The sequence below is a fragment of the Ctenocephalides felis genome, unplaced genomic scaffold (assembly GCF_003426905.1).
Source record: "Ctenocephalides felis isolate EL2017-DRISC unplaced genomic scaffold, ASM342690v1 CF-g0.4_SCAFFOLD_03573, whole genome shotgun sequence".
NCBI lineage: Eukaryota > Metazoa > Arthropoda > Insecta > Siphonaptera > Pulicidae > Ctenocephalides > Ctenocephalides felis.
Window position 1 is genome coordinate 19,376,053 of NW_020539727.1, and position 20,577 is coordinate 19,396,629.

Sequence of the window (20,577 nt, forward strand, 5' to 3'; positions counted from 1 at the left end):
TATAAATGCCTAGTAGTGTGTAAATTAATATATAAATGTATAAATTCACTTTTCTAATATATTGACCCCCATATATATATGCCAAATCATGTATAAATCAATATATAAATGTATTATCCATTTTTCTGATATACTGGCCCCGTATATAAATGCATTGTAGTGTATAATCAATATATAAATGTATATATACATTTTTCTAATATACTGACCGTGCCCCATATAAATGCCTAGTAATGTATATATTATATATATATATATACTGATACATAGTTTTGTATTTTTAGGCTGCTTCGTTTTTGCAAATGTTGTCATTATCAATTTGTCTTTGAGTGAAATTGAACGAATCCAAAGGTATGTTGTACTTTATATTAAGGTAGTACTTCACAAAATTTTGATCACGTGATTAATGAACCGCATTATCTTTTTTCTCTCAGATTTGAAACTCTGTCCGATTTATACCAACAAATCGGATTCATGAGAAAAGCTGCCTTTTGCCAGCGTTTGGCAGCCACGAGGTATGTGAGCCAAAATAATCCCAACCCGGATTGGCAGCAGTGTTACAGGCTGATGCTGGAAAGTTTCACCGGACACAAACTCAGTTTGGAACCTACTGAGGTTATTGCTAATAATATAGGTAAGGATAAAAGACTTACCATATATATATATATATATATATATATAATATATATATATATATTATTTATTTATTTATTTATCTGTCTATTATTCCAGGTTGGCCCGCTTTACAGATTCAGCTCCTACAACAATTGGTAGTCTCTGCGAGAAGAATGGGCAACCCAGCTTTGGCAACTCGACATCTAACTTTTCTGATCCAGTGATGTGGCAGCATCTTTCACCAATTGAAAGGAAGGAATTTGCCATGCAATTGCAGGTAATTAAAGTGATCACGTCGGGGTCACCAATAATACAACAAATTTTATATGTATCAAATTATTTTTTCATTGTTTCAGTCTTTGAGTTCCCAATGTGAAGGTGCTCCTGTTCCTTTGGTCTTGGACAATGGCATAGTGATACCACCTGCAAATCTGACCGATTTACCATTCTGCCAGTCGTTCACCTTGAGCAACCTCAAACCTCATATGAGACCACAAAAGGTACTTTGAGAAATTGATAATTAACTTCCCGTAGGGTAGTTATAGTAATGGGCAGAAAATCGAAAATGAATTTTTTTGCATTTCTGGACATTTTGAAGGTTTCTGAACATTTTGGCATACCTCAGAAACTAAATGGATGTGTGTGTGTCTGATTTTTACTTTTAAATATGATGTCGAGTTAAAAAAGAACCTTTAGATTGCTGCAATAACATCAAAAAGTCAAAAGAATATTAAAAAAATATCACTATTAGAAATGAATTCTACTGGGTTTGCTTTTTAATAACCAACTGTTAACAAAAATATACTTTAGTTGCTTCTTACTATGTTTAGTTTCTTCAAGACTTTTTGTACAAAAAAAATCCGGTTTGATTACGTTAAGATTTGGCAAAGTTAGATCCGTGGCGCTAGGGTACGAGCTTTGGTCTCGCAACCTTAGGGATACTGTGATATCACGATGTAATGATTTAACAAAAAATTACTTTAGTTGGTTTTTTATATGTTTAAATTCTTCAAGAGCTTTTGTACAAAAAAAATCCGGTTTGATTACGTTAAGATTTGGCAAAGTTAGATCCGTGGCGCTAGGGTACGAGCTTTGGTCTCGCAACCATAGGGATACTGTGATATCACGATGTAATAATTTAACAAAAAATTACTTTAGTTGGTTTTTTATATGTTTAATTTTTCAAGAGCTTTTGTACAAAAAAATCCGGTTTGACTACGTTAAGATTTGCAAAGTTAGGTCCGTGGCGCTAGGGTACGAGCTTTGGTCTCGCACTCATCGGATACTGTGATATCACGATGTAATAATTTAACAAAAAATACTTTAGTTGGTTTTTTATATGTTTAAATTTTTCAAGAGCTTTTGTACAAAAAAATCCGGTTTGACTACGTTAAGATTTGGCAAAGTTAGGTCCGTGGGCGCTGGGTACGAGCTTTTGGTCTCGCAACCTTAGGGATACTGTGATATCACGATGTAATGATTTAACAAAAAATTACTTAGTTGGTTTTTTATATGTTTAAATTCTTCAAGAGCTTTTGTACAAAAAAATCCGGTTTGATTACGTTAAGATTTGGCAAAGTTAGATCCGTGGCGCTAGGGTACGAGCTTTGGTCTCGCAATCATAGGGATACTGTGATATTACGATGTAATAATTTAACAAAAAATTACTTTAGTTGGTTTTTTATATGTTTAAATTTTTCAAGAGCTTTTGTACAAAAAAATCCGGTTTGACTACGTTAAGATTTGGCAAAGTTAGGTCCGTGGCGCTAGGGTACGAGCTTTGGTCTCGCAACCTTAGGGATACTGTGATATCACGATGTAATGATTTAACAAAAAATTACTTTAGTTGGTTTTTTATATGTTTAAATTCTTCAAAAGCTTTTGTACAAAAAAATCCGGTTTTGATTACGTTAAGATTTGGCAAAGTTAGATCCGTGGCGCTAGGGTACGAGCTCTAGTCTCGCAACCATAGGGATACTGTGATATCATGATGTAATGATACCAGATTTTTGCTTTCAAATATGATATTGAGTAAAAATTGCGAATTATTTTTTTTAAATTGAAAATTGTCAGGGTTTTACACACATGACGCAAAATTCTGTCACTCGTTCATGACGAGTATATTCGTCAATCACATTTAACTGGTCAAATTATAAATCATAAATACATTTATGATCGAAAATGTGATGAATTTCATAATCAGTTTATATGGATATAAACAGTGGTAAATTATCTTTAACTGTAATTTAATTGAATACAGATTTATTTTATGATTTGTTTAATGAATTTGATTTGTGATTAATTCGAAAATATTTATTACACGGATAGAATTCAAAATTATTTTCTGAAAGTTGATTTTTTTACAAATGAAATTTGTGTGTATTTGTTATCAGAAAAATGCAGTACTATCACTTTATCTTATTTTCCTATAATAAATCTTATTTGAATCACTGTGTGTGTCAATGTAAGTTAATTCATTTGAAATCCATTTAAATTAATTACATTACATGGATTGATGTATTGATAAAATGCCAATTCAAGAATATATTCCAAATGAAGATAGAATAAGATTCTAGTGAAGTAAATATAAAGATTTTAGAAATATAAAAATATAAAAATTCCATCTACTTTTTACTATTGACTTTTTTTAACTTCCCGTAGGGTAGTTATAGTAATAGGCCAAAAATCGAAAATGAAATTTTTTGCATTTCTCAACGTTTTGAAGGTTTCTGAACATTTTGGCATACTTAAGAAAAAATGGATACGTGCGTGTGTTTTGTATGTTTGCATTTTTTCGTCCACGTTTTCGGGCGCACGAATCAACCGATTTGAATGGTTTAAAAAACATACGATCACTATTGATAGGGAGATGTGCTGATTAGTTTTTGGCAAAGGCAGGCCCAGCGGTTTCGGAGATACAGAGCTAAATGTGCAAAAAATGCCAGTTTTTGAGATTGTATTGACAAAAACAATTGCTTTTGAGGATAAATATAAATTATTACATTTTTTATTTTCCATAAAATATTTTTGTAATTTTGGATTAAAAATTGAAAAAATTACCCAGGCTATGCACAGTCTAAGCGCCACTCTGGTACAAATGTTCACCCAAGTGCGTTTAGACTGTATATGTTCTGGAGCACTTTTCCAATTTTGTGAAAAAACTATTGAAAAATGTGAAAATGCCGCCAAGCTAAGCACAGTATAAGTGAAAATGTCGCACAGAATTATTTACAGATCCGACTGTGACTATACTGGAGCACTTTTTCAATTTTGTGTAAATTAGGCAACTATTTTTTTTTTTAATTGAATTCGAAATGAAATGACGATTGTTAATGGAGATAAATTGATTTATTTATAATTTACATTTGATTTGCTCAGATATAACAAGATAGCAAAAATAATATAAGTATTTGTAATAATATATTATAAAAATTTCTCGAATATTTCATTACGGTACGGGAAGTTCCAGCAATTTGCCTTAAGGCACGATGCCATACACCCCACTAGTTTTTAGGTGAATCTAGTAAGGTATTTTTATCTTTTGGTGAATTGGATATTTGATTTTGGTTTCAGATCGAGACTAGTAAATTGGACAGTGGACCTTTTTTGTATACGCCGATACATTTTGGGTCGATGGATAGGAAGAGTAATAAGCCTAAAAGCAAAATGGGTAAGTTCTGGCTAATAAATTTCTAACAAGTAATAAAATTTTAAATCAATGATAACAACCAGCATTGTTATTGCAATTTTCAGAATATTTGTGGGTCCAGAACGACGTCTGCGAAGTAAATCTAAAACTCCAAAACCCCTTACCATTCGAACTTGAAGTCTCCAACATGAGACTTCTCACCAATGGTGTAGTCTTTGAATCTCTTCCTCAAACAGTTATTCTACCAGCAGACAACGTGGCAGCCCACGTAAAACTATCAGGAGTCCCTATAGAAAGCGGTGAACTGGAAATCTTGGGCTACAGCACCCACACTTTAGGAGTCAAATCCAACTGTCGTCTCAAAAACATGCTAAACCGCAACTTTTTGAACTCCTACAGCGTAGAAGTCATACCCCAATTGCCCATTATGGAAATCACCACGGATGTCCAGGAGGATGTTAATTCCGGTGCAGGACTTGAGAATGTTGTGAAGACTGCTAACGTGTCTTTGTACAATGGAGAGGAAACGGAGTGCAAAGTGACCATCACCAATACTGGTACGGTGCCTATTGATTATTTGGAGGTTTCTATGCATAGTGCTCTGGTTCCTGATGTTCAGAATAAGATTTTCAAGTGGTCTGATGAGGATTTGAAGAAGTGTTTGCCGCTGCAGCCGCAGTGCAGTGCTTCCATGGTGCTGAGTTTGTATGGAGAAGCTGATTTTTTGGGACCTCTGGTTGGTGATATAACAGGTGAGAATGTAATTTTTAGGCTGGCAATGTATATCAGTGGTTTCCAACCTTTTTTGCACCGCTGGTGAAAAAAAAGAGTGCGCGTAAGGATCACACGCGATTGAAGTAAAACTTATTTTCCACTGTACAAAGTAGCAAATTTAAGTTAAGTAAAAATAAATACATCACATAACAATTTTGAATAATGTTCATTAGTAATATGGTAACACTCGTGATGCACACATTTATTAGTGTCGAACATTGATAAATTATAAAATATCTTCTATATATATAAAAATAAGTCGGGTTTTCCTTCCTGAATAAATAACTCCACAACGCACGAACCGGTTTCGACAATTTTGCATTCGTTGGAAAGGTATCGGGCTCCGCAAGGCTTATAGTGGTGCCCTAATGCAAATTGCTGGGACTTTATGCACTATCAGAATTATGCTTGGTTAAGTGAACGAGCAATTCTTGCCGCAAAGAATAATGATGTACACGCACTGAATTTCTTCACCATTCAATCAAACATTGCCTGGCGATTTGGTGACATACCAATGATTCCGACTGGTCTTCCATTTGACTTCAAACGATTGCAATTTCCAGTACGCCTTACGTTCGCAATAGCAAGTCGCAAGGCCAATCGCTTAGTGTTTGCGGGATAAATTTCAAATAGATTATTTAGAAAATCATTGGTTTTCACGTGGGCAGTTATACGTTGCCCCTTCACGAGTTGGAAAACTATCCGCTTTGTTTGTGTTAACGTCAGACCAAAAAACAAAAAATGTGGTATACCAAAGAGCACTTCAATGAAACGGATAATTTGCGGATTCAATTTCATTTACTTAAAAAAGTTCAACTAAAAAACACTTCATTTTTGTAATCGAAATAAATTCATTACTGTTGTATAATAAAATCAAATTTTTCCTTTTCAAATATAAAACAAACAAAAAATTTCTTCATCTTTCTCACGAAACCATCTGGTGGTGAAGCGGAGTTTGTCGGGTTTGCTAGTATATTTATAATAGCATTAAAATTATGTATAACATTTAAAAATAATAATGTAATTAAAGTCATACTTCAAATATGACCTGATCGGTTTGTCATTGTAATTAGCATTTATAAATGAACGTTCATTAGATAAATGAAGTAATTGCTGATTAAAAAATTCTGTAATATTCTATTACTATTTTACAAAGTGGATTATGTTAAACAAATTAAAAATTTAGTGTTCAGGGTTATAGTAGATATATTAAAGTATGACATACTAAATTTGTAGCTTTCTAAATTAAACATAAATATTTTTTAAAAAATCTTATACTTGCAACGCATGCTTTACTTTGATTATCAATTGCATATAAGTTTTTCGTGTGCGTTTTTTGGTAAATTTATAAATATCTCAAAAATTTCTAAGAACATACGTCAATTTTAGTATCGTAGTAGATATATTAAGGTATGATATACTAAAATCGCAGCATTCTAATACAAACATAAATATTTTTTAAAAAATCTTAAACTTCATAAGTACCTGCAACGCATCCTTTACTTTGATTATCAATTCCATATAAGTTTTTCGTGTGCGTTTTATGATAATTTTATAAATATCTCAAATGTTTCTAAGAGAATACATCAATTTTAGTACTTAGTCTTGTAGTAGATATATTAAAGTATGACATACTAAATTTGTAACTTTCTAAATTAAACATAAATATTTTTTAAAAAATCTTAAACTTTATACCTGCAACGCATGCTTTACTTTGATTATCAATTGCATATAAGTTTTTCGTGAAATTTTTTGCATACAAGTTTTTCGTTAAGAGAAATGAAGTAATTGCTGATTAATAAATTCTATAATATTCGTTCACTCATCATGTAATAATTGTGCTTGAAGAACTTCATGTAATTAAAGTTAACATACGTTCATTGACTGCTTGTATCTTTTTACTTTTTTGCCGGCGATACAGTCTCATTCTTTGAACAGCTGTAATATCTGTCTTGCCTAAAAAATTGAAGCCATACTTTTATATTTGTTTTATTTATCAAGCCCTGCACATAGCTTGATCTATGAATCTTTTTTTTTTATGTGAACGTCAATGCAATGATCATCATCAATATTACGAGGCAATAAATTAACCATACTATTAACGTCTTATAATTTGGCCAAATATTTCAAATTTCCCATTTGCATGTCGCAATCGTCTAGTTTGCATAAAATGCAACCTAGGTGAAATTAACCTTTCAGATACAATATCTAGTTTAGGTAGATAATTTGGTATAGGTGGAAATACAAACCCGTTAAATTTACACAAAGTGGGAATTTTACCCGAATTTATTGCCTTTTGACAAGTTTGAAATCCAACCCAATTTGTTTTTGAGCTTCATTTAATATTTTTAAATCACTTTGAAACCAAAGTCGATCACACACAAAACATACATAGCCAAAGCTATCATTTGTAAATTGTTTTACAAACAATTTTCGTGCATTCCTAAACAAATTGAAGTCTTTATATGGAAGTTCAAATACTTCATTTGGATCTTGCAAAAGATCAGTTCTTGTCACATTATTAGTCACATTATATGCAAAATCATTAATTTCCAATTGACGTGATGCAGTTGCTGTATCAGAAAAAGTAACAGCAGTACTTTCATCTAAAAAGATAACAGAATAATATGTTTAAATGTGAATCAAAGGAGTCAAATAGCGAAAAAAGATTCTTACTTATGTCAATGGTGTTGACATTAACGTCTAAATTGATACCTGGCTCAATATTTTCTAATAAATTGACAGTAACCGATGTATTTTCCTGCAGTTGTTTTCTTTGACGATGTAATCTTGATCTTTCAGAGTTTGTAAGAGGCTTTGAACATGCATCAATATTTATAATTACTATTATAATAAATTAAAATTAGTCTTCATAGCCATCATAAAAGAGAAACATGTAAACTTTCTCTAAATTTCCAATAAAATATTATTATTATTATTATTATTATTATTATTATATATTTGTTTTCACAATTTCATTTATCATGTAATTGAAATTGACATACGTTTATTGACTGCTTGTTTGTTTTGACTATTTCGCTGGCGATACAGTTTCATTCTTTGAGCAACTGAAGTATCTGTCTTGCCTATAAAAATAAAAATAAAATTTTCCATTTTAGTAATAACCTCAAAGGTATACAAGTAGTAACCTCGAAAAACTCGAATACTACAAATTACTTCAATAAACTTACATTTCTTACGCAGCGCAGATTTTTTATTTGTTTCACTATTTGCACTAAAATTATTTATGGGGGACGGGATAAAATATTCTTCCGGAGCAGACATTTTTTTTATTAACACACGATTTATACTACTATTTAACCTTAAAATGTTTTAACATAACACCGAAAATTGAACAATATGCTTCACGCTTTCGGTGACGTATGCACGTATAAAGTCACGCATACCAAGAAGCCTTGCACAAATACGACCAATCAGAATCGACCCGTATAGGAATCATATCATCGAGAGCGAATGACTCTCACTTGACCTTGCCGTAACAATTTTCGTTGCATTTGTATAATGAATACATAAATAAACTTACATTTCACTCATACCAAGAAGCCTCGCACAAATACGACCAATCAGAATCGACCCGTATAGGAATCATATCATCGAGAGCGAATGACTCTCACTTGACCTTGCCGTAACAATTTTCGTTGCATTTGTATAATAAATACATAAATAAACTTACATTTCTTACGCAGCGCAGATTTTTTATTTGCTTCACTATTTGCACTACAATTATTTATGGGGGACGGGATAAAATATTCTTCCGATCCAGACATTTTTCATTAACTCACGATTTATACTACTTAAAATGTTTCGACATAACACCGGAATTTAAACAAGATGCTTCACGCTTTCGGTGACGTACGCACGTATAAAGTCACGCATACCAAGAAGCCTCGCACAAATACGACCAATCAGAATTGACCCGTATAGGAATCATATCATCGAGAGCGTATGACTCTCACTTGACCTTGCCGTAACAATTTTCGTTGCATTTGTACGGATTTACACCCATGTCGCGCCTAAAGAGGGACGTTAGAAAACGCGGCTGTGTAATTGTATATAAATTGTAATATTTTTCCAGGTGGTATCAACACGATGGCAGGTGGCGGAACCAACAGTCTTTATAGTGCTGGAAGCGGTTTGACCAACTCTGGACATGCAAGTCTTCCAAGTCGTGTACACTCACCGACCAACACACTTTTGGGAAAAAGGACAGAATTAACATCAAGTTTTAGGTACAAACCACAAACAAAAATAATAGACATTATATTATCGTCAACCATTTGTCAACTATTGTTGTTTTTTAGATCGACTACATCAGGACATTCTTCCTTGGCAACTCTGTCTCTTCCGCATAACACGTTGACAACTCCTCACAGTAGGAACATTAACGGACATCTGATAATACGTTATAGTGGCGGTAGTGGATACAAAGAAGGTTATTGTCGACAGAGTACATTGATGATTAATTTGGAGCTGATACCGAGTGTGCAGATTACACATTGGGACGTGCTACCAGCAGAGACGTAAGTAGTAAAAGTCTGATGAAAACAAATATTTTTCCGCCGTTCTAATTATTTTTATTTATTAGAGTGGTCCTTAATATGGGCATTTTCAAATTTCCTTGCTCCCAAAGGTTCAAATGGTTCCAAATTGATGAAAAACAATTCTCTGAAAGTTTTAGCTCTTAATATTGTCTTTTAGATAGAGCGCAATTCAATCAAAGTTTTGTATGAAAATAGAATGGAAAAATATACAAAAATTTTACTTTATCGAATTTTCAATAAAAAATGACAAGAATTTTCACTTTTAATTCATTTGACTCTAAGTTATACCTAAAAAAAATTTTTTTTTGATTTTCAAAATTTTCTCCATGCTATTTCCATAAGAAGTTTGATTGAATTGCGCACTATCTAAAAGTTAATATTAAGAGCTAAAACTTTTAGAGAATTGTTTTTATCAATTATATATAGTTCAAAATATAGTTATAAGTATATATATATATATATATATATATATATATATATAGTATATACATATAGTTACATAGTTTATATATATATACTATATTATATACATATATATATATATAGTAATATAGTATATAGTTCAAAAAGTAATATAAAATAAAAAAGTTAAAAAAAAGAGTGCGCGTAAGGATCACACGCGATTGAAGTAAAACTTATTTGCTACTGTATAAAGTAGCAAATTTAAGTTGAGTAAAAATAAATGCATCATATAAAAATTTTGAACAATGTTTATTAGTAATATGGTAACACTCGTGATGCACACATTTATTAGTGTCGTCATTTATTATACACATTTATATAATGATAAATTATAAATTATATATTTATGATTACATTAAAAATATGTATAATATTTACAAACAATAATGTAATCAAAGTCGTACGTACGTAATGTAATCAAATATGACATGATTGTTTTAAAGTAATTGTTGATTAATAAAGTCTATAATATTCATTCACACAGTGGATTATGTTAAACAACGCCTAAACAAATATTGTTTTTGCAAATTAACTCATCCTGTAACAATTGTGTTTGAAGAACTTCATGTAATTAAAATTAATATACATTCATTTACTGTTTGTATTTTTTTACTTTTTCGCTGACGATATAATCTCATTCCTTGAACAGCTGTAATATCCGTCTTGCCTAACAAATTGAAGCCATACTTTTATATTTGTTTTATTCATCAAGTCCTGCACATGCTTGATCTAAGAATCAATGCTTTTTTATGTGAACGTCAATGCAATGACTATCATCAATATTACGAGGTAATAAATTAACCATATTATTAATGTCAACAGGCAGATTTATAATTTGGCCAAACATTCCAAATTGCCCATTTGCATGTCGCAATCGTCTAATTTGCATGAAACACAACCTAGGTGAAATTAACCTTTCAGATACAGTACTAGATACTTTGGTATAGGTAGATAATTTGGTATAGGTGGAAAAACAAACCCGTTAAATTTACACAAAGTGGGAATTTTCTATGCTATTTCCATACAAAGTTTGATTGAATTGCGCTCTATCTAAAAACCAATATTAAGAGCTAAAACTTTCAGAGAATTGTTTTGTATCAATTTGGAACCATTTGAGCCCTTGGGAGCAAGAAAATTCGAAAATGTCGATATTAAGGACGACCCTAATATTTATCTTATTTTTTCCCAGGCCTTCACAATTCTATCTAGTACTAGACGTGATGAATCTGACGCAGCAGGAAATTTCTTTAGAGTACACGACTGACAAAAATATGCTGATAGAAGCTCAGGAAAGCTGTCGGGTGCCTGTACCAGTCAACAGGTGCCCTTTGGAAAAGATGCCGCAAGAGGAACCATTATCAGAGACAGGTAGAAACCATTCATATAATTTATTTCTTCTTTTGTTCTAATTTTTATTATATTTTATTTAGATTCTCTGAATCCTTATCCATCATTTCTACAAGACATCGATCGAGCTTGCTCGGAGCACATAACAGCCCTAGTAGTACTGAAGTGGCAATTAATAGGAACACAAATACACGGTACTGCCAGTCTCAAGGGAATTAGTTTGGCATCACACATGTTGGATTTGGTCAGAGTTGCACCGTTGCAATGGGGTAAGAAGGAAATTGATAAATTGTAATATATATATATATATATATATATATAATTATAATTTTTATTTTTACCTTCCAGAGGTGACTTTGAATGCCCAGCAACTTCGTCCACAAGAAGAATATTCCTGCCAGGCCGGACAGTGCGTCAGGATAGGTGTGTCTATTGCAAACCATTTGCCGAAACCTTTATCACATCTATCTCTGTCCATAAGTTTCTACCAGGATCACCAGAATGGCATCAACGACTACAGATTGGAAACCAGAGTTGCCTGCACCGGAGCCAACAAGTAAGTGATAGACCTATAAGCTCCAATTTTGTGTTTATCGAGTCTTTTATTATCTTGTTCTTTTAGAATTCTCTTACCCTTGCTAAACGAGCAAGACAAAGCACATCACGAATGCTCGGTAGTCTTTTTCAACCCCGGGCGCTACAAAGCCGATATCCAATGCAGTGCCCCCATACACATAATGTCATCACAGAGCGATAGTAAAAGGGCCATGAGCCCCATGTTGCAAACGCCTGCTCATATTTGGAGATTTATACCTCCCTTAGAAATCACAGTACATGATTAGTAGTAGAAAATATTTGTGATACTCAATCATTACATTACATCGTTTATTTTTGTAATCACTTTTTAATATGCATTTATTATAAACATATTTATTAATGGAGTGGTTTTATAATAGTTGATAATATGGAATATATACATCACATTATTATTATGGAAAGTATTATAATAATAAAAACATGTTTTTAAAAATTAGAACGTGTTTTTTATTTATTATATAAGGTTGTCAAATATCTCCCTTCCGCCTTTTTGTATAAAACCAAGAGCAAAAAAGCGGAAGGGAGATATTTGACAACCTAATATATATGTATATATATATATATATATATATATATATATATTATATATATATATATATAATATATATAATATATTTGAATAGTCTTGAATTTGATGTTAATATATGTTTAATTTGAGTTTAATATTCGGGCGTAACATCAATAAAAATAGTATGAGAGTTTTTTTTAAAAGTTTATTTATTTAAAATCCATACGTTTCGGATAGCATCTTAGCCATCATTCAGTGGTAATCAAATTAAAATTTTGTATCCTAATATAGCATATGAAACCATTATTAATCCATGGTATGAGTATATGCACATTGATAAGATATATATTTTTTAACATCACAAACGGTAAAACACACTAATAACCATGATAACTTAACAAGTTGTCGAAACTATTCACTTTTCGGAGTTTAAGATAGAAATATATATATATATATATATATATATATATATATACTAGCTGACCCGGAAAATGTTATTTTGCCTTAAAAAATATTTCTAATATAAAATGTTCAGTATAAAAATAACTAAATGATTGCAAATGTGGTGTATAAGTGAAAGCGGCAGCTAACAAAAAATATATGAATAGTTTACCCACTGCAAAGCATGTCACATATGCTCTTGGTCATATTAACTATGGTCAGGAATGTATGAATTAAAATTCAGTAAAAAATTATTCGATTATTAAAATGACGATTATGAAATAGATATTAGTAGAAGTAGAGTGAAAATTTAAAGTTGTACGCATTATGAAAATTAAAATTGAAAGAAAATTGATTCCAAAATTTAAGAAAAATATGGGTGGACAATCCTTCATAAAAATAGTTTTTCGAAGTAAAAGAAAGTTCTATTCTAGTTCATCAATTTCGAATTATAGAAAATTAAAATAAAGAAAATTGATCCCAAAATTAAAAAAAAAATGTTAGGGATGGACAGCCTTTGATAAAAATATTTTTTCTGCTGTAAAATTTTAGCTTTTTTATAAACTTAAACAAACTGGACGAAAATTAAGTCAAAAACATTTATTGACTAAACGAGAAATGAAAAAGTATTTGTTTTCTAAAATGACTTTTACGAAACAAAAAGGGTTTGTGATAGGGGAGGGTAAAAATTTAGGGCTGTATGTTTAGGGCATTTTAGTTACGAAATTGGTCCCTAAATTCAAACAAAAATATGTTGCTAGAGGTGAATATAACTATTGAGGAAACTACATTGTTTTTTAAATTAAAATTGAGGGTTAGAAGCCTATTTCAATTAGACTATTGAAATATTCTAAGCCTATTTCAATTAGTTTAAGAAATTCAGAATTTTGAGGGTAAGAAGAGGGTAAAAATGTGACAAGTTACACATTCTTGATTTACTGAATGATGACACACATAAAGTATCAAAACGTATAATAATAGAGAAATGTTTTTCTTAATTTTTTTCATTTTGACGAATGGGCTATTAATTATTTTCGAATATATTTCAAAGTCAAAAAAAAACTGTCGATTAATTTAGAAATATGAATAAACAGCATATTTTTTGTATCAACTTATTAAATAATAATAATTTTACAAACGTTTCGAGACTAGGTTTGTCTCATCATCAGTGTATTATAATTTAAAATCAAAAATGTGAAAATTTAAATTAGTATTATGTGTTAACTGATGATGAGACAAACCTAGTCTCGAAACGTCTGTAAAATTAATATTTTAATAAATCAGTGCAAAAAAATGTGCTGTTTGTTCATATTTCTAAATTAATATCTTACCACTCAGAATACATTTGTTATATATATATATATATATTTATTTATTTATATAAGTTATAAATTTGCAAATATAAGTTTATTTGCATTTGGAATATCAATACAATATAACATTATTTAGTTATTAATGAAATTCGATCATCTAAATAGCTAAATCGCAATTGTTATTAATTAAGTTAATATTTCAAGTCATATTTACACGTTTTTGCAACTTGCCCTAAGGCAAAATGCAACTTATACCTAGTTTTAAATATTCTGTTCCTGAAAATTTGAATTCAAATTTCGCGGTTACTTTGGTGAAAATATTTTTGTACCTAACTTCGCACTTCATCTTGTTTGTTGTGACAGGTGACAGTTTTCATTAATTGAGTCTTCATAAAGCTTTGAAAAAATTATATTATTAAATATATATAAATAACTTATATATTATAGCAAATAACTTTGCATATATAAATAATTTATTGATACAAACAGGCGTAATAAGTGTGCTTTAGTTTGCAAGTTCTTTTTGGACGTTTTGTGTTGATTTTCTAAATAAGCATCATGAATATAACAATTGAGAGAAAAAAGACAGAATATGCAGGACTTCCAAAAAGTTGGCCAAAAGAAGAGGCTTTCAGAAAAGCTGGGATCTCCGCTGGAAAAGTTGACGTGTATTACAGGTTTTAATAATGTTTTAGATCTTAGCTATTTATAACATTACTCAGAAACATACCACAAGAATGTTTTTGTAACATTTTATCAATTATAAATAAACTAAAGATCTTAAACATTTGTATTATCAATTTGTATCAAAACCACTGTTAATTGTTATTTATTATTTTAGTCGTAGTGCAAGAGCTGATGCATCTTTAGTCCCACCGATTCGACAAACTGCTTCTATTTTCAAACAACCCGTTACAGTTTTCAAAACACAAGAGGGTAAAGTGAAGACTGATTTGAAGCACGGTTGTCAGGATAAACCGAAACAATTGTTTTGGGAGAAAAGATTAGAGGTAACCTAATAGAAGATTTATACACTATTTTTATATCTTTTGTACCTATGGTTTTTGTCTCAAGGGTTTAAAAGCTTGTGATCTTGACGGTACAGCGTTAGGACCTGTAGAACTCCCCAAAGGTCTCAAAGCAGTTGGACCACACGTTTCTGAAAGCACCTTATTACAATCGTTAGCTACAGCACTTCATGTTTCTGGACAGCCTGTCACAGGTAATAATTACATTCTCTTAATGTACTTAAAATTATCTATATTATTGTTTTTTCTTTTCCCAGGGCAAACGGGCAGTAAGTCAGCCCTGGGTACTAATCCTGGTGTCTTTTTAAACCCAGAACAACCGCTGGTCCAAGCTATAAGTGTTGCTGATGAAGATATTCGCAGACAAGAAGACAGAGTGATGCTGGCGAGGCGCAGATTGCAAGATGCTATAAGAATGTAGGATTTTGAAATGTAAAGGTTAATTTTAAATTATATTTATGACATTTAGTTTTAATCTTATATAAGTGAGTATGTATGCTATGGTAATAAATATAGACTGATTCTTTGTACGGTCAAGTTTATAAATGATGAAATGTTTATATTATTATATATAAACTACATTTCATGATGTTTGTCTCGAATGGACTCCTAAATTGCTGAACTGATTTTAAAATACGATTGAGACGATTACGATTTTTATCATTTAAAGCATCTTTTCATAATGCTTAATAAGATTTTAAATACTGAAATTTTATGTTAAAGAAATAACTATTATTTTTCTGAAGTGAAACTATTTACTGAACTCTATAAGATAAACTCTGTTAAAAAGGCTTACAATTTAATTTGGGTTGCATCTTTTTATTATGATTTATGAAAAGAGAAATCCAAATTTATATTTTGCATTTGTTAATATTTTAGTTCTATATTTTCAATATTTTGTATTTATATCTTTTTCGCGCAATTTTCATTCAGTCTACAAGATTTTCAGATACTCTACACCATTTTTAGACAATCTACTACATTTTCAAACAATCTACAACATTTCTAAACAATTTACAAGATTTTTAAATAATTTACAACATTATCAGACAATTTACAATATTTTCAGACCATCTATAACATTTTTAAACAATTTACAATATTTTCAGACTAACTACAACATTTTCGGACAATCTACTACATTTTCAAATATTCTACTACATTTTAGATTATTTACAACATTTTCAGAGAATTTACAACATTATCAGACAATTTACAATATCTTTGGATAAATAATTTTCAACATTTCCAGACAATTTACAATATTTTTAAATAATTTTTTTCAGCCAACTTAGGGCATTCCTAGAAAAATCTGCAACATTTTCAAACAGTTTGCAACATTCTTAGCAAACTCTGCAACTTGTTTAGACAACTCACAACATTCTTAGAAAACTCTGCAACATTTTTAGATGTTCTTAAACATTCTTAGAAAATCCTATAATATGTTTAGACAACGTACAACATTCTTGAAAAACCCTGCAGCATTTTTAGATAAATTTACAATATTCTTCAAAAAATTGTGCAACAACTTACTACATTCTTAGAAAACTCTGCAACATTTTTAGGCATTTTACAACTACTCAATTCGTTTCTAGAACACCCTGCAACATTTTTATACTGCCTAAAACATTCTTAGAAATTTCTGCAATATTTATTAGGTAGCTTACAACATTCTTAGAATTGTCATATAATTTACAACATTATTTAAAAAAATCTGCAACATTTGTAGACCTTCTTAAAAAAACTTCAATATTTCTAGACAAATTACAATATTCTTAAAAAAACCTGCAGCATCTTCAAAAAGTTTAGACATTCTTAGAAAACCATGTAACATTTTTAGCGAACTCACAATTATATTAAAAAATTCTGCAACTTTTTCAGACAACCCACAACATTCTTAGCAATCCTTGTAACATTTCCAAACAACTTACAATATTCTTATAAAATCCTGCAATATTTTTAGAAAACTCTGTAACATTTTCAGACATCTTACAATATTTTTAAAAATCCCTTTCAGACAATTTACGACATTCTTAGATACTTTATGCCTTATTCCTTATTTCCTAATAAGGAATAAGAGAAGTACTATATATGAATTTAATGGATTCAGAAATAAATCTATTTAATACTACATTTTAAAATTAAATTTGCATTATTATATTAATAAAGTCATCCTGTAATTAATTTATTCTTTTTTCTTAGTACTTCCTTACTAATATTCCAACATGCGTCTACTACTACTACTAATAACATTTATATAATAAATTAATTATTTTTCTAGCGGTTTTTCTCTAATAAATTGTGTATTAAATTCTCTAATATATATCTTATCTTCTAATCAAAAATCTTATCTTCTAATCAAAATGGTGCTCGATATTATGTTAAATTCGCTAAATCTCGAAAACGGCTGAACCGATTTGGCCAGTTTTAGTCTAGAAATATTCGTGCTAATCCAGAGATTGTGTGAAAGGTGGGAAACTATTTCAAAACCGCGTAGAAACATAACATTTTTAATTAAAACATTTTTGTCAAATGTCAAATGGTTTGGACAGATTATGTTTTATAAAATTTAATAGGATGTTTTACGTGAATATTATTTAATTGTGATTAAATTGTAGTAAATAGTTTTGGTTTGTAGTATTATTTATACATAAAAACGTTATTAAATGGATCGCAAGTGTTACTGGAAACTCAAAATATCAACTTTTTTGAAATGTTAATGTGAAAATGCACTTCTCAGCATATTTTTTTCAAACACGGTGCTCTAAAAGATCTCATTTGTACAATTATATACTCATTGGTATTTATAAAACATTTTCTAGATTAAATTACTTTTTATTTATGTTATTTAAATTCAGAACCTAAATTTGGTATCGATCAAAGGGACATTTTATCAAATAACATTTTCCCAGTTAAAATTTCTCAGAATTTATTGAAGAATAGATAGTAATATATGAAGGTCCGGGGTTAAAAAGATCCAACACCGATGTGTCAAAAATCAGTAAAGTTAAGCATTGTTTAACAACAATATTTGAAAGTAGAGGGATGAAGATGTAAAACTAGCTATAACCTTGATTCTCATGACTTTGCGATCGGGAGATAAAAGGTAATCTTTGAAAATCCATAATAAATGTATTTTCTTCCGTTGGTAGTTTTTTTAGCATTAGTTAAAAATGTAATTATTTTGTATGGTTCAAATTAAAATAAGACATTAAACCTGTTTGCCACCTGGCTGTTCCAAGTTACTTCGCCTGTAGGGTAAAAAGGTCTACATTTTTGACATCAAGACAGCAAAAAAGTACATTTTTACAGTGATAAAGTTGCTGGCAGTTTTACTGAACGTAGTCATAATTGTTGGTTTAAGATGTCTTATTTGTTGTGATATAATTGGTTTGATTTTTATAATATAATTAATATTTGCTCAAAGTCAAATTGGACCTTTGTGCGTTGCCCTGCTCTACGTATATATATATACTTTTTATTAAATTGCCTTTACTGCATCGAATGTTACTTGAAACTTTTCAAAAAGCGGGTCAAAGAAGAAATACTTAATTCATTTTCTATCTCTCCTCGCAGAAATTTGAAAATTTTGTATAAGCTCAGTAGTATTATTCAGAATTATACACAAAATCCAGAATCCAAAAAGAATCTGAAAGACTTGAAACGTAATCAATAAGTTGAAAGACCAAAAAAGACTTGGATTGGATTATACCATGTTTTCTATAGAAAGTGTATAAAACTTTAAGACAAAATATAGACAAACTAATGGGGTTTATTTGATTTTATAATACCTTATTGTATATAGCATTCAAACAACACACATCCTTATACACTTAAAGTATTAATATTTTTGATTCCCTAGAAATTGTTTAGAATATATCTTACTTAGCAAAACAACGTTTGCCGGGTCAGCTAGTATATATATATATATATATATATACATATATGAATTATCTAATACGTCCCTTGTACTTCAATATTGTGATAACAATTATTCCCTAATAATTTGCATATTGAATTTCCACTATATCAAAAATAATATTTATCTAACCTTCATATACCCATAACTAATTCTATTACCATTATCCTTTCTCCCCCAGTACATCCCTGCAAGTATTACCACATCCTCTAATACAACCCTGCCTAGTGTTGCCAGATCAGGAACAAACACTCTTGAAGGGCGCCCAGAAAGGACATCTGTCCCTCTGTCCCTTTGACAGCGCATGCTCTTCGGCAGTCCGAGGATGGCGTTCGGCTTGGTAAGCCAATAATATAATAAAAATCCTTTTAAAAAATATTATTAATGGTGAAATAATGATAAAAGATTGTGTATTAGTATTCTTAGATAATTATAAAGTGTTTATTGCTAAGGATTTTTGTTACAATTGATGTTTTAGTGTGTGCAATGCAACAATGAAATGCTTACCAAGTTCTTATGTTGAATATGATACAAGAGTTGTTTTTATTGGTAAAGGAGTTTTTGGAAGTTTTGGAGGATGTCGAAGATGATTTTGCGAAATAACAAAGGTAATAACATTTTTTTGCCATTTTATTTAGTTCTTATTTTATTTAATTTTATTCGGAATCCTAATGGTGGCTTGTAGTGTTAATAAATATAAATGTTAACTCGTATGTTAACAAATACTTGTTCAGTATTTATTTAAATAATTTACTTTGCGGTTTATTTTATTTGATTAAAAATAAACGAATTTAAAATTAAAGTTTGTCTCAATAGAATTCAACAAATAATTATTTGGTATAAAATTATTATATATTATTATGGTATAAAAATAAATTATTATTTAATTGGTTGGTAATTGTTTTTTATGAAGAAATTTAATTTAAACACATAAATATAATAAATAACTATAGTTATTTATTATATTTATGTGTAGTGGTGTATGGCATCGTGCCTTAAGGCAAATTGCTGGAACTTCCCGTATCAGTTTAAATAATATGTTTAAATTTTGATATTTTATTTATTTCTCATTTATTTAAAAGTTTTATCGGATTCTAATGGTGGCTTGTAGTGTTAATAAATATAAAAATCAAGCCATGTGTTAACAAATAAAATTAATACTAGTTAAGTATTTATTTCATTAATTTACTTTGGGGTTTATTTTATTTAATACAGTAGATACAAAATAAAAACAAAGATGTTATAATTTTAATAACATTCAAAAAAATATTTTTTTTAACTTTTATTAATATTGTAACATCTTTGTTTTAATTTTGTATCTATTTTATTAAATAAAATAAAAAGCAAAGTAAATAATTTAAT

At 30.0% G+C, this 20,577-nt stretch overlaps 2 protein-coding genes across 3 annotated transcripts in view; both read left to right on the top strand.

The window, feature by feature from the left end:
* LOC113389012 (protein brunelleschi-like) overlaps positions 1-20,577 on the top strand; it is a 75,311-nt gene that overhangs the window by 13,362 nt on the left and 41,372 nt on the right. The window contains 12 exon segments of the mRNA XM_026626045.1: positions 285-297; positions 300-351; positions 435-634; positions 733-834; positions 837-892; positions 972-1,115; positions 4,189-4,285; positions 4,369-5,016; positions 9,135-9,288; positions 9,361-9,579; positions 11,252-11,430; positions 11,493-11,678. Coding sequence (XP_026481830.1) covers positions 285-297; positions 300-351; positions 435-634; positions 733-834; positions 837-892; positions 972-1,115; positions 4,189-4,285; positions 4,369-5,016; positions 9,135-9,288; positions 9,361-9,579; positions 11,252-11,430; positions 11,493-11,678 — 2,050 coding nt within the window.
* On the top strand, positions 14,723-15,759 carry LOC113389013 (methyl-CpG-binding domain protein 2-like). Of its 2 annotated transcripts, none has more exons than XM_026626046.1 (4): positions 14,723-14,945; positions 15,110-15,278; positions 15,343-15,490; positions 15,554-15,759. In XM_026626046.1, the coding sequence occupies exons 1-4, from the start codon at positions 14,827-14,829 to the stop codon at positions 15,715-15,717; spliced, it is 600 nt and encodes a 199-aa protein (XP_026481831.1). In that variant the 5' UTR covers positions 14,723-14,826; the 3' UTR covers positions 15,718-15,759. The 2 variants fall into 2 exon arrangements, with proteins under 2 accessions (XP_026481831.1, XP_026481832.1); XM_026626047.1 differs by having other exon boundaries at positions 14,723-14,936.